The sequence below is a fragment of the Arabidopsis lyrata genome (genome assembly GCF_000004255.2).
Source record: "Arabidopsis lyrata subsp. lyrata unplaced genomic scaffold ARALYscaffold_5, whole genome shotgun sequence".
Lineage (NCBI taxonomy): Eukaryota > Viridiplantae > Streptophyta > Magnoliopsida > Brassicales > Brassicaceae > Arabidopsis > Arabidopsis lyrata.
In genome coordinates this window covers 12,552,613-12,566,284 of record NW_003302551.1, presented here as the reverse complement: position 1 = coordinate 12,566,284, position 13,672 = coordinate 12,552,613, and the positions used below count along the sequence as shown (strand labels likewise).

The following is a 13,672-nucleotide window of genomic DNA, read 5'->3' as shown; positions in this document are numbered from 1 at the left end:
GTCATTGGCAACGGACGTGGACGTGGTGCGGTCTCCTATGCTAATGCAGTGTACGTGAACAATCCACCAAACATTGAAGCTGCTAATCATGTCATCACAGACAAAGATCGAGATGCGGTGTCGGGTTTCAGCGATACACAGTGGCAGACTCTCGTGAAGCTTCTCAACGGTGGCGCTAGCACTAGCACAGAGAAACTCTCGGGTAAGTTTTCTAATCCAGCTTGGATATTGGACACTGGTGCTTCTCATCATCTTACCGGAAATTTTGATGTTCTCACCAATGTGAGAGATATGGAACAACCTGTGTTGATTATTTTAGCAGATGGTCGTGAAAGAATTTCAGTAAAGGAAGGAACAGTGGTGTTAGGTGAAAACTTGGTGTTGAAATCTGTTTTTTATGTAGAGGGATTTCACTCTGATTTGATTTCAGATGGTCAGCTCATCGATGAGAATGGTTGTGTGGTTCAGTTGGCTGATAAATTCCTTGTTATTCAGGACCGTGTTACGAGGATGACGATTGGTGCGGGTAAGCGTGAATCTGGAACCTACCGTTTTTGCAGAATGGAGTTGGCTGCATCGGTGTCGTCTCGGGAGGAGAAGTCGTATGAGCTGTGGCATAAGAGGATGGGTCATCCATCTGCTAAAGTTGTTGGTTCCTTATCAAAGTTAGATGTTTCTGTTGTTTCCGAAATTTCCAATAAGGCGTGTGATATTTGTCTCCGCGCCAAGCAAACAAGATCTTCTTTTCCATTAAGCAGCAATAAAACTTACCATTTTTGAATTGCTTCATGTTGATTTATGGGGACCGTATAGAACACCGTCTCACTCCGGTGCTCGTTACTTCCTTACAATCGTCGACGATTTTTCGAGAAGTGTTTGGTTGTATCTACAAGTTGATAAAACAGAAACATCAACTAATCTTAAAAATCTACTATCTATGGTAGAACGACAATTTCATACACAAGTCAAACATGTGCGGAGTGATAATGGAACGGAATTTGTCGCCATGGCTAGCTTCTTTCGCTCTCAAGGCATAATACATGAGACGTCTTGTGTAGGAACGCCTCAACAGAATGGTCGAGTCGAAAGAAAGCATCGTCACATTCTAAACGTCGCACGAACGCTTTGTTTTCAAGCAAGTTTGCCAATCGATTTCTGGGGAGAGTGTGTATTGACGGCTGCATACTTAATCAATCGAACTCCAAGTTCTGTGATGAATGGAGTAACACCATATGAGCGGATTCATAACAAAGCTCCTGATTACGATCATCTACGGATATTTGGTAGCCTTTGTTATGCTTATGATCAAGCTCATAAAGGTGACAAATTTGCGGATCGAAGTCGTAAATGTGTTTTTCTCGGCTATCCTTATGGTAAGAAGGCATGGAGATTGTACGATCTTGACAAGCGTGAGTTCTTTGTCTCTCGCGATGTAAAATTCTTTGAAGACGTTTTTCCATTCAACGTCTCTGTTTCTGATCCCGATAACAAGTTAGAAGAAGAAGGTGATGCTTTATGGGCTCCAATTTCGTCAGGCCCAGTTCCAGCTGAGTTTTTTGAGTCACCACTACCAAGCCCAACAACAGTTTTGGGCCCAACTGATCTCCAAAGAACAGAACCATCTACATCTTCTTCCTCTCAATTGTCTTCTTCCTCCGATACTGAAAATCCTTCATCAACGTCAACACCACCTCTGTCTGATAACGATGAATCATCTCCACCGGCTTCTCCTTCTTCCGCCGAATCCAATCCGACCTCTTCATCGCCGATTGCTGATTCCTCTTCTCCGCGTCAGCAACCTGCGGCTCGAGTAACCAGGGTTGTGGCTCCTCCACCGGCACCTACCCAGCTCCGCCGTGGTACTAGGCCACGTACTCAACCGGTTGCTTTGAACGATTATGTCACCAACTCTGTCCAAACACGATTGTTAGCCACTGACAAGAAGAAATGTTTATACCCGATCCAGAATTATGTTGGGAACACTCGTTTCTCTTCAACACATCGAGCTTACTTAGCTGCAGTTGTTGAAGCTGTCGAACCGAAAAGTTATAAACAAGCAATTCAGAAGCGTTTTTGGAAGAATGCGATGGGTACCGAAGTAGATGCTTTGGAAGAAAATGGGACATGGACAATTGAGGATTTGCCACCAGGAAAACATGCGATTGGATCGAAATGGGTCTACAAAATCAAGCATAATGCTGATGGCACAATCGAACGCTACAAAGCAAGGTTAGTAGCTCTTGGAAATAAACAAATTGAAGGGGTAGATTATGGAGAAACATTTGCTCCTGTAGCAAAGATGGAAACCGTTCGCTTGTTTTTAGAAGTGGCAGCTGGTCAGAATTGGTTAGTGCACCAAATGGATGTTCACAACGCATTCTTACACGGTGATCTAGACGAAGAAGTATACATGAAACTTCCTCCTGGTTTTCATGTAGAAGATGAAAAGAAAGTGTGTCGTCTTCGTAAATCATTGTATGGATTAAAGCAAGCTCCGCGTTGTTGGTTCGAAAAATTGACGACCTCTTTACGTCAATACGGGTTTGTTCAGTCCTTCTCTGATTACTCGCTGTTTATTTTTGACAAAGGAGGGGTTCAAATCAACATTCTCATCTATGTTGATGACATGATTGTTTCAAGCAATTCTGCTGGTGCCTTACAGATTTTCAAAGATTATTTGGCATCCTGTTTCAAGATGAAAGATTTGGGTCCTTTGAAATATTTTTTAGGAATCGAAGTGTCAAGAAGCAAAAGAGGTTTCTATCTCAGTCAACGAAAATATGCTCTTGAAATCGTCTCTGAAACAGGATTGTTAGGCGCCAAACCAGCAATGTTTCCGCTACAACAGAATCACAATCTTGCTCTCTCAACATCGGCATTGCTTCCACAACCTAAACAGTATCGACGTTTGATTGGCCGCTTGATCTATCTCGCTGCAACACGGCCTGATCTAACATTCAGTGTTCACGTCCTGTCTCAATTTATGCAAAAACCAAGAGAAGATCACTGGCAAGCAGCCTTGCGTGTAGTTCGTTATCTCAAAGGCACTGCAGGTCAGGGAGTTTTGTTAAAAGCAAAGACTGATTTCCAAATTTCAGGTTGGTGTGATTCCGATTATTCCAGCTGTCCTCTTACACGTCGCTCCGTTACTGGTTACTTTGTTCAAATTGGTGATTCTCCAATCTCTTGGAAAACGAAGAAACAAGACACAGTAAGTTTGTCTTCCGCCGAAGCAGAATTTCGGGCCATGGTGTTTCTCACAAAAGAACTACTATGGATGAAGAAAGCTCTTTATGATCTCGGCATACGACATGACCAACCAATGCGTGTTCTCTGCGACAGTAAATCCGCAATCTACATTGCCACAAACCCCGTTTTTCATGAACGGACGAAGCACATCGAAAATGACTGCTATTTCATCCGTGAAAAAATACAAAAAGGTATCATTGCTACTGTTCATGTTCATTCAGAATCTCAATTAGCTGATATCTTTACAAAGCCTCTTGGCCGCCAATCCTATGAAGTTTTTCGAAGCAAACTGGGCATTCTAAACCTTCATGCTCCAGTTTGAGGGAGGGTATTGGGATATCGTATATAATCATATCCCACATGTTAAGGGATTTACAATCATGTATTTAATTCTCCTAATTGATAGCTCATATCTTTGTATTTATGTCTTACGATTTCCTCTTGGCTTATATAAGCTATGTAATTCATTTACTGGAATACACAGAAATATTTCTTCATCTTGTTGTCTTCTCTTTCTGTTCAGAACATTATGTTTGATTTTAAACTGAAAATTCGTATACACTAGTACTTTTCATTTCTATGATCTTAAATTTTAACAAGTAATATTTGAATTAATAGTAAGTCCAAGACTCCAACTATCTGGTAATTTGAAAAATTATCGAAGCTTCATAAGATATCATTAAAATTTAATTAACTAATTTATGAATTTTTAATGCAATAACCTTTTTTACTGTTTTAAGCAGTTACTAAAAGCATATTTGTTTTATAAAGGTTATAATATTAAATTTATTTTAAATTGTATATACAATAATTTAACAATAAAATTTAAAATTTAATTATTTTGTAAAAACGTAAAATTTAAGTATTTACTTAGTAAATATTGTTAAAGATACACAATGGACTTATATTATGATGCCTTAATTTCTTATTATATTATTATTAAACAAAACAATTTGACACTATTTATATATATGACTGCTTTAGATAGGGCAAAAACAAACGGAGGAAAGAAGAAGAAAAACAAATTACCACTCATTTTTGGTGTTACGTTTGCCTCCGAGTTTGCAATTCTCTCATCCGGGTTCGGTGCTATTTTCTTGAGAAAGCGTCAAAACGCGAAACCACAGTCCAACACAACACCAATGACCAACCACGTCCACAGGTATAATTATATTTTTACTTAATTGATATATATTACTAAGTTGAATATTTGAATTTGACAAGCAATATTGGTGTTTGGTCTCTCGTATATTTTCAAAGGCATGGATTAGGGACCGGGATGTCGCCACTAGTTGGACAACAGTTCGCCAGCGACACGAATGATTCGTATGTTGTTCAAGAAGAACATCATTGACATGCAAGGACACTATTTATCGAAGAGCTAATCCATGTGTTATTATTCTTTATGTAATTTCTTATTTATGAATTTTTTTTTGTAATACCATATTTATAATATATATCTGACTAAGATTGGTTATAAAAGAATTGGAAAGAACTTGTTATAAAACACTTTCTCCATCACTTTAAAAGTTTTCATCCAACAAAATAGTAGCAGAACTAGAATAATTTCTTATAGATGACGAGTAACAGTGTTTTCTTTCAACTCTCAATGTTCAAAAAGAGCAATTAGGAATAGAGTGTAAGAATGACGACTATTTTAGGAGCACTAGACGTGTGGATAATAGTAGAGAAAAACCTCGCTGAACCATAGAATAATGAAGATAGTTTATCTCAAACTCAAAATATCATTTTGAGAGAATAAGGAAAGATACAAGAAGACTCTATGACTAATCCATCAATGATAGATGAAGATACATCCGAGAAGATTGCAAGAGCAAAGTCGACGAAAGAAGCATGTGAGAAGCTTCGGTCTCTTACAAGGATGCCGATCAAGTTAAGAAGGTGCGCTTGTATTCAAACTCTAAGAAAATTTGAAGCCTTGCATATAAAGGAATTAGGTGAACTCTTGTTTGACTACTTATCAAGAGTTTTGATGGTTATTAATAACCTACAAATACGATGATAAGTTAGACGATGTAAGAATTGTGGAAAGTGTTCTTAGATCTTTGGAACAACAATTGGTATATATTGTCACCATCATCGAAGAGACAAAAGATATAGAAGCTATGAAAATGGAACAACTTCTAGGAGTCTTACAAATTATTTGACTAAATAATATGTTTTTTTAATAATAATATAGTTTTGGTAAATTATTTTTGTTTCTATTACAGGAAATCAAAATATTAAAATTTTAAAGATGATTATTTAACTTTTACAAAAAATAATATGATTACAATGCATTTAAAAATAATATGAAAATTTAAAAATTATAATGTCAGTTGCCACGATTCATGTGTGTGAATAATAGAGGCAGACAGGAAGAGTAAATTTGGATTATATAATAAAGAAATCTACGCAATGCTATTGGCAATAGTGGGCCGGGTATGCTAGGAATTCAAAAAGACTTGCTACTCTCTTCCTCGATCTCACATCATTGGAAATTTGGTTGATCCTGTTGCAACCTAAGTACCTAACTGATGTTACTGGTAGTCAACGGCAAAACCTACTCAGAAAACATACAGGTTGCTGTAATATGGGGCTCCATAAGAAATACATATGTGTGGACTTGTCCTATTATAGTAAGAATATCATCTTAACCTGGCCTCTTCAATCAAAACAGGAGGCCCAACAAACGAACAAAAGCATATTATTAGAATTGGACATCCTTTGGATCCACTTGACTCCTATTTAGTTTCAGTTCTTACCTATATATGGATAGTGCTGACGTTGAGATGCGGGGAAATCGGCTTAACACATGAAATTATCTAACCATTTCGCTTACGTTAACTATAATTTTGACTTCACTAAAATATGCACACTATGTGTATATACTAATACAAAATATACAATGTACGTTTAATTTAAAGTCTACGTGAAACGCCATTGACTTCGACATGTCAACTTTATGCAAAGTCAACCAAATAAGTTATACGGTTGTACCAAACTCAATCATCAATTCTTCTTCCTAAATAATCAAGTTCCCTAAAATAAGTGTCAACTTCTATAAACCAAGTCGCCTTGGTCCAGTGGTAAAGGGGGGTAATTCCCGCCACATGGGTTCGAGTAGCATTGGCCACCGGGGTTCAAGCAATTTAACATGGTTTCCCCGGGCCCCAGGATTAGTCTTTGGGCCTAGAAAACCTTTAGGATCACCTGAGTTAAAAAAAAAAAAAAAAAGTGTCAACTTCTATATTTCTATATTTTCTATTAGTTTACAAAAATAGTGTGATGAAAGAATATTTTTTAACAAAGTAATGTATCACAGTACTTAATTACCACAAATATATGTCGATGCGTAAATATAAGCCGAAAACATTATAGAGATTTATATAATTAGGCTCTCTATATTAATATCATGACTAGCCGGAAATATTTTATATATCCTCAATATTCTTTTATATTTGTATTTAATAAATGCATAATTGTCTGTTCATTTGTTACCTTATTCATTTGTCGAATTGACAATTGTCTAGAACCAATTCCAGATCTAAACCGCTGTGCAAGTATTCATCATGAGCTGTGTAATCTCAAGAGAGTCAAGTCAACTAGGTATGGACATTACGTATGTTTGCATTCTCAATAAGTCAAGTCAACTAGAATTTATCTATATATTACGTATGTATGTGTGCATGTAGCTAAGTTTATTACTCGTTGATGATGGCGTGGCTTCTCCTTCTCGTCATCACTCTCTTTTCTCTCTTTCTTTCACTCACAGAAAGTACGTACACATATAGAACTCCACACATTAACATTTTCCTTAATATGAGTACATGACCCAATTCAATTTGTTTTAACTCTCTAATTGTTTCTTTTTTTGTGCTCTATCATCACAAGGTATAAGCATTGACTGTGGAACAACGGGATCCTACGTGGACTCCAACAATGTAACATGGGTCGGAGATAATGGCTTCGTCACCACCGGCAAGCCCATGAACAATACGGACGTTGTCACAAAGCCAATCAACACTCTCCGGTACTTCCCAACCGGTCAAACCAACTGCTACACCAACATTCCGGTAACCAAAGGCCGGAAAAACCTCGTGAGGACGAAATATTACTACGAGAACTACGACGGGAATTACTCGCCGCCATCTTTTGACGTGATTTACGATGGAAAACACCGTGATTCTATTGAAATTACTGAGTCATCGGTCAACGACGAGGAGAGGTTCTATTTCTCGGAGTTGATATTTGCTCCGGCGAATGAGAATATCAGCGTTTGCTTCTTCCGTACGTCTCCGTCCCATAACCCTTTTATTTCTTCCATTGAAGTTTACAGCTTCGATACCGGCATGTACGCCGATCTTGGTCCCAACGAAGGTCTCATTCTTCAAGAAAGATATACCTATGGTGCTGAAGAGTCTATAAGGTATACACAAAGTCGATCCTAGAATGTTTGGGGTTTTATGAATGCATCAATCGTAACTAAAGTGAAACCCTAAACTTTTTTTATACACCCCAAAACTTTCATTCGAAATAAATGTTAGCATGTGTTTCTCTTTCAAAAATTAATTTACCAATGTTTCATTTGTTTAGCATGTGATTTTGATCCTTGGTATAGATAACATATATTAATTCATATATAACATTTTTATATGACTTCAAGTGATTTTTTAAAATTGTGTTAATTAGTTATAATATCTTTGGTTCAAGGTTATAATTTTTTTTTTCTTTTGATTTTTTTGGAAAAATATATTAGCTACCCGCTAGACCCTTATGGTAGGCTATGGTTACCGTCAGGTTCCGAATACAGTCTCTCACTGACGGATCTCAAGACCTCAGCTCCATCAATAGACATCACCGGGGTCTCTAACAAGCCACCAGAGATTGTTATGTCAAAGGCATTGTCAGGAGATAGCTTAATACTCTCCAACATGGGTCTGATCCCCTTAACCGGTCTACCGGTATATTTAGCTCTTTATTTCTCTGAGCCTCAGAGTCTAGGTCGGACCCAGAGGCGGTCGTTCAACGTTTTTTTGGATGACACAAAAGTGGGTTCACGTCCCATCGTCCCGGTTTTTGGAAAAGCTACTCAAGTCATTTTGAGAGATGTAGTGGCCACCTCCGGATCTCAGATAGTCTTTCAGTCAACCGATGATTCGGTTCTGCCGCCCATCATCAATGGTTTGGAGCTCTATTCGATAAGTAACAGCCGGGATGGTGGAGGCGGAGGCGGATCGAAACCACAAGCAAACAACGCAGTAGGAGGTTTGTATTCACAATCTGACCCCATTTCTTTATATTTATTTTTGGTAGGAGTAACCTTATTTAATAACAGTAATTGATTATTTTTGCGATTTTTCTCTTTAATATAAACACAAAACCATATATTTTTTAAAAAAATTTGAAATGGAGAAAAAGAAGTCTTAGTCAAGTTATTAATCTATAAGTATACAATATTTTAACGGCAAATTCGTATACACTGTTTTATTTTTATATCTTTGGACATAAATCTTATAAAACTATATTTTATTAAATGGTATGTCCAACTATTTGGAGATGTGAAAAACTATCAAGGCTGCATGGATATCAAAAAAATTATTACAGTATATGATAAAAATATAATTTGGATACAAAATATAATAAATAATAAAGAATATTTCTTACTGCCTTAATTTTTTGTTATATTATTAAACAAAACTATTTGACACCCTTCTTCTATAATGGCTTTAGGTGGGGCAAAAAACAATGGAGGAAAGAAGAAGAAAAACAAATTACCACTCATTCTTGGTCTTACGTTCACCTTCGCGTTTGTAATTTTCTCATCAGCGGTTGGGGCAACTTTTTTGAGAAAGCGTCAAATTGTGAAACTACAGTCTAACACAACACAAACCACGTCCGCAGGTATAAATATTGTTGCTTAATCGTTATATATGTTACTAAATTAAATATTTGCATATACATGACAAGTATTATTGGTGTTTGGTCTCTCGTATATTTTCAAGGGAGTGGATTAGGCACCGGGATGTCGCCTCTAGTTGAACAACAATTTGCCAGCGACGCAAATGATTCTTATATTGTTCAAGATGAACGTCATTGACATGGACACTAATTATCGGCGAGCTAGATTCATGTGTTATTATCTTCCATGTATTTTCTTATTTATGATTCTTTTTTAATAAATGATATTTAATCTATATCCGACCAACATTTGTTATAAAAATTATGGGAAAATTTAATGGGAAAATTGGAAATAAAGGACAAATAATTAAACTATTGTCTATCTATGCATTCTATATTCATGATTGGTCATATATACTTTAATATTGGTCATATATGATTTCATATAATTAAAATCCCAATATGCCCCCAGTCTTTTAAAATCTTACTAAACTATTAAAAAAATTCAAAATTAAATTGATTTCTTTCTAAAAACAATTTGGAAAAAATATAGGACAAAATCAACATTTATTTACATTCCATTATTTGTTTTGCCGTAGATAATTTCATATCTTCTTCTTCTTTGATTCTCTTGCTCATCAAAGTTAAGCTTTCGTAATTGTTCTCTCCTCTCTAATAACGTCATATTAAATAATTTTTTTTTTCTTCTCTTCTTCAATTTCTCTCTCTATCTCACTCCCTTGATTTCAATTTTTTTATGGAGCGCAACTATAATTTTTTGGGTTTTGAAACAAAAAATTAAGCGTAATCTATAGGAAAAAGTGTTAAGTATAAAGAAAAATTCTAATTTGTGTTATAATTTATTCACTTAGGTATAAATAATTTTAAAGTATACAAAATTCAACTAATTTTTCGGGTTTTGAGACAAGAAATTAAGCGTAATCTATAGGAAAAAGTGTTAAGTATAAAGAAAAATTCTAATTTGTGTTATAATTTATTCACTTAGGTATAAAGAATTTTAAAGTATTCAAAATTCAACTAATTTTCTGGGTTTTGAGACAAGAAATTAAGCGTAATCTATAGGAAAAAGTGTGAAGTATAAAGAAAAATTCTAATTTGTGTTATAATTTATTCACTTAGGTATAAAGAATTTTAAAGTATTCAGAATTCAACTTCTGTAATTTGCAGATGTAATCAAATTCACTATATTCAATTTCCATATTTTAAGATATTGTTTTTTTTTTTAAATCTAAATTAGATAGAATGTACTTTCTAATTTTTATAGAATAAAAAAAATCTTAAGAATATGTTTTCTAACATTCTTAGAACATGAGTAAATATTAGAAAACATATTCTAATTTTTGTAGAACAAAGAACAAACTATAGAATATGTATTCTAAAATTCGTAGAAACTAGTATTCTAAATACCGTAGAACAGAAATGACTTCTAAATTTTGTAGAACATGTAGAGTGTGTAGAATACATAATCTAAATTTTGTAGAACATGTAGAGTGTATAGAATATACATTCTAATTTCAGAAGACATATTCTAAACTTTATATTTTATCCATCTAAAACGAAAACAAAACAATATATTTTTGAAATTTTATATATCTTCATGTCTTTTTTATCATTTTAATACATATTTTTCTTAATTATTTTTGAAACAATTGGTTCAATCTTATGCAAAGGGTAGTTTAGGAATAGTTGATATTTGTTCATAGAATTTATATATGGACAAATACTTAAATATTTATCCTTTATTTCCAATTTTCCCTTTAATTGAAAGCCGGTACAAGAATAAATATGTCAAAAAATTTGCCCATTTATTTTTACTTCCTTTCCACATTTTTCCTCTAATAAATTCATAATCTGATTTGAAGTTGTCGTATTACTGCTCACATTAGCAAACACGGAAACCAGCTAAGATCGCATTCTTTTGTGTGGAAAGATTAAGACCTCAAATTATGTATGACTGTATCTATGTCAAAAACATAGTTTCCTGTATAATATCGGCATTGACAATTATTTGATCAAATATTAATTTGAAATTGGATGATAAAAAATGATTAATTGCAATTGGTAAAGAATATGTTAGGAAATCCAAGGGAAAGCTATATTAAACAAAATAATTCTATAGCAGTTTTATCAAAATAAAATCGGTAAAATTTAAATTGTTATCAAAATTCATTCTATATAAGAAGTTAAAATCACGTGGTTTAAAATTCTAGAGCTGTCACCTATTTTCTTATTTATCATACCAAAATTTCGGTTTTGTTTTACGGTTTCAAATCCCAATAGAAAACTCCTAAGTTTCGAATTCCTTTCCTACGATATACTATAGGTTTTTATGATAAACTAGACCACTTGAATATAATAAGGCTCCTAAACTTATTAGAAAAAAAACATATTTTATTTCCCACTAGAGTACGTATTTAATCATTGAATTTCTCTTTGCATCTTAATAATAAGTCATGTTCTCACGTAATTTTGTGGCTTCATTTGGGAAATTATTTTCTTGTAGAGTCGAAAAATAGTTGTGTGCTCCCACTGCGTATAGATATCTTACATATCCTTGATTTATAGCAGTATTTGTCTTGATTTTGCTCCTTCAGTTAGAAAATATGGAGAGTGGGATCTTGTTGCTCGCATTTATATCAACTTTGGTTATAGTTCACCAATTCCACATTATTCAAGCTCAAGAAGGTACGTACAAACATTTATATATTCCATTTACAATTTTTTTTTTAAAAATAGATCACGTAGTTGAAAACCATTGCTAAGATCACTTAGACACCAAAAAGGGTTTTACAATTTGTGAAGAAGGAAATGTATCCTTACCGAAAACAAAGAATGGAAGAAGGCAATGTATGATCACAAAAAGGATTTTACAAGTATACACCTAACATATAATTAAGAATGACTAAAATTTCCTTCATTGTTTTATTTGATCAATGGGGTTTGATTTAGGGATCACAGTCCAGTAAACGGTTGGGTTTGGTTCAACTATTTCATCTATTGTTTTTTTGTCCGGTATATAAACTATAAAGTATTAGTAGTTTTTACCAAAAAAAAAAAGTATTAGTAGTTCAGTTTTTTTTTGGGGTTTATAAAAAGTTTCTTAGTTTATATCTTAAATCGGAACTTTTTTCGGTTGCACATGCTAAGGTAAATTAACAAATGCAAATCACTCCATCCATTAATCTTCGTGCTATCATAATTTGGCCAAATTAAACTATTTTTAAATTACTGATTCGGTTATTTATTTGTATTAATTTCCCATTATCATTAGGTATAAGCATTGACTGTGGAACAACGGGTTCCTACGTGGACTCCAACAATGTAACATGGGTCGGAGATAATGGCTTCGTTACCACCGGCGAATCCATTAATATCACGGACGTCGTAAATAAACCGATCAATACCCTCCGGTACTTTCCAACCGGTCAAACTAATTGCTACACCAACATTCCGGCGACAAAAGGCCGGAACACCCTTGTGAGGACGAAATTTTACTACAAAAACTACGACGAGAATTACTCGCCACCATCTTTCGACGTGGTTTACGATGGGAAACACCGTGATTCTATTGCGATTACAGCTGACTCGTTGTTCAGCGACGAGGAATCATTCCATTACTCTGAGGTGATATTTGCTCCGGCGAATGAGAATATCAGCGTTTGCCTCGTCCGTACGTCTCCGTCCGATAACCCTTTTATATCTTCCATTGAAGTTTACCGCTTCGATGCCGGCATGTATGACGATCTTGGTCCTGAAGAAGGTCTTATTCTCTATAAAAGAAATGCGTACGGTGCCACAAAGCTTATAAGGTACACACAAAACTGGTCCTCGAATGTTTGGGGTTTTATTATTCATATATGCATCAATTAGTCGTAGTATATTTAAAGTCTCATGTCTAATTATTAACTAAAGTGAAACCCATAATTTTTCTAATGTTGGTTTCTTGAAAATTTATTTTAGCTACCCGTTAGATCCTTACAGTAGGCTATGGTTCCCAAAAGGGTCCCAAGACTACCCCGGACTGATCGATCTTACAACCTCAGCAACATCCATAGACATCACCGGAGCGTTGAACAAACCGCCAGAGATTGTTATGACGAAGGCAATGTCAGGAGACGGCTTTACAATGTCCGGCCTGAATCTCCCCTCTAGTACCCCTCTACCGGTATACTTAGCTCTTTACTTCTCAGAGCCTCAGAGTCTAGGTCGGACCCAAAAACAATCGTTCACCGTTTTCTTGGACGGCATGCAAGTGGGTTCACATCCCATAGTACCAGTTTTTGGGAAAGCGACTCAAGTCGTTTTAAGAGATGTAATGGCTAGTTCGGAGTCTCAGTTAGTTTTTAGGTCAACCGATGACTCGGGTTTGCCGACCATCATCAGTGGTTTGGAGGTTTATTCGATAAGTAACTACAAGGACCGTGGAAGCGGAGGCGGGGGCCAAAGCGGCAGTAGTAATAATGGTCAGTTTTTATTGGACCTATGTATATGATTTATTGCT

General features: G+C 35.2%; 2 protein-coding genes across 3 annotated transcripts; both read left to right on the top strand.

Moving 5' to 3' along the window:
• Positions 1 to 6,784: 6,784 nt before the first annotated feature.
• On the top strand, positions 6,785 to 9,468 carry LOC9313544 (uncharacterized protein At1g24485). 2 transcript variants are annotated; one of them, XM_021026554.1, is made up of 5 exons: positions 6,785 to 6,858; positions 7,144 to 7,678; positions 8,009 to 8,517; positions 8,983 to 9,153; positions 9,255 to 9,468. In XM_021026554.1, exons 1-5 carry the CDS (start codon positions 6,822 to 6,824, stop codon positions 9,347 to 9,349), a joined length of 1,347 nt encoding a protein of 448 aa, XP_020882213.1. In that variant the 5' UTR covers positions 6,785 to 6,821; the 3' UTR covers positions 9,350 to 9,468. The 2 variants fall into 2 exon arrangements, with proteins under 2 accessions (XP_020882213.1, XP_002877476.2); XM_002877430.2 differs by lacking the exon at positions 6,785 to 6,858 and adding an exon at positions 6,940 to 7,027.
• Positions 9,469 to 11,209: 1,741 nt separating this feature from the next.
• On the top strand, positions 11,210 to 13,672 carry LOC9313543 (uncharacterized protein At1g24485). Its single transcript, XM_002877429.2, has 3 exons — positions 11,210 to 11,856; positions 12,443 to 12,980; positions 13,132 to 13,672. The coding sequence occupies exons 1-3, from the start codon at positions 11,775 to 11,777 to the stop codon at positions 13,661 to 13,663; spliced, it is 1,152 nt and encodes a 383-aa protein (XP_002877475.1). The 5' UTR covers positions 11,210 to 11,774; the 3' UTR covers positions 13,664 to 13,672.

Excerpts from the sequence above, each read along its gene's own strand:
- LOC9313544 (XM_002877430.2), top strand. The coding sequence starts at position 6,964 with ATGATGGCGTGGCTTCTCCTTCTCGTCATCACTCTCTTTTCTCTCTTT. Across the intron at positions 7,028-7,143 it reads CTTTCTTTCACTCACAGAAA|GTATAAGCATTGACTGTGGA; the intron begins GTACGTACACAT and ends TATCATCACAAG. Across the intron at positions 9,154-9,254 it reads AACACAAACCACGTCCGCAG|GGAGTGGATTAGGCACCGGG; the intron begins GTATAAATATTG and ends TATATTTTCAAG.
- LOC9313543 (XM_002877429.2), top strand. The coding sequence starts at position 11,775 with ATGGAGAGTGGGATCTTGTTGCTCGCATTTATATCAACTTTGGTTATA. Across the intron at positions 11,857-12,442 it reads CATTATTCAAGCTCAAGAAG|GTATAAGCATTGACTGTGGA; the intron begins GTACGTACAAAC and ends CATTATCATTAG. Across the intron at positions 12,981-13,131 it reads GGTGCCACAAAGCTTATAAG|CTACCCGTTAGATCCTTACA; the intron begins GTACACACAAAA and ends AATTTATTTTAG.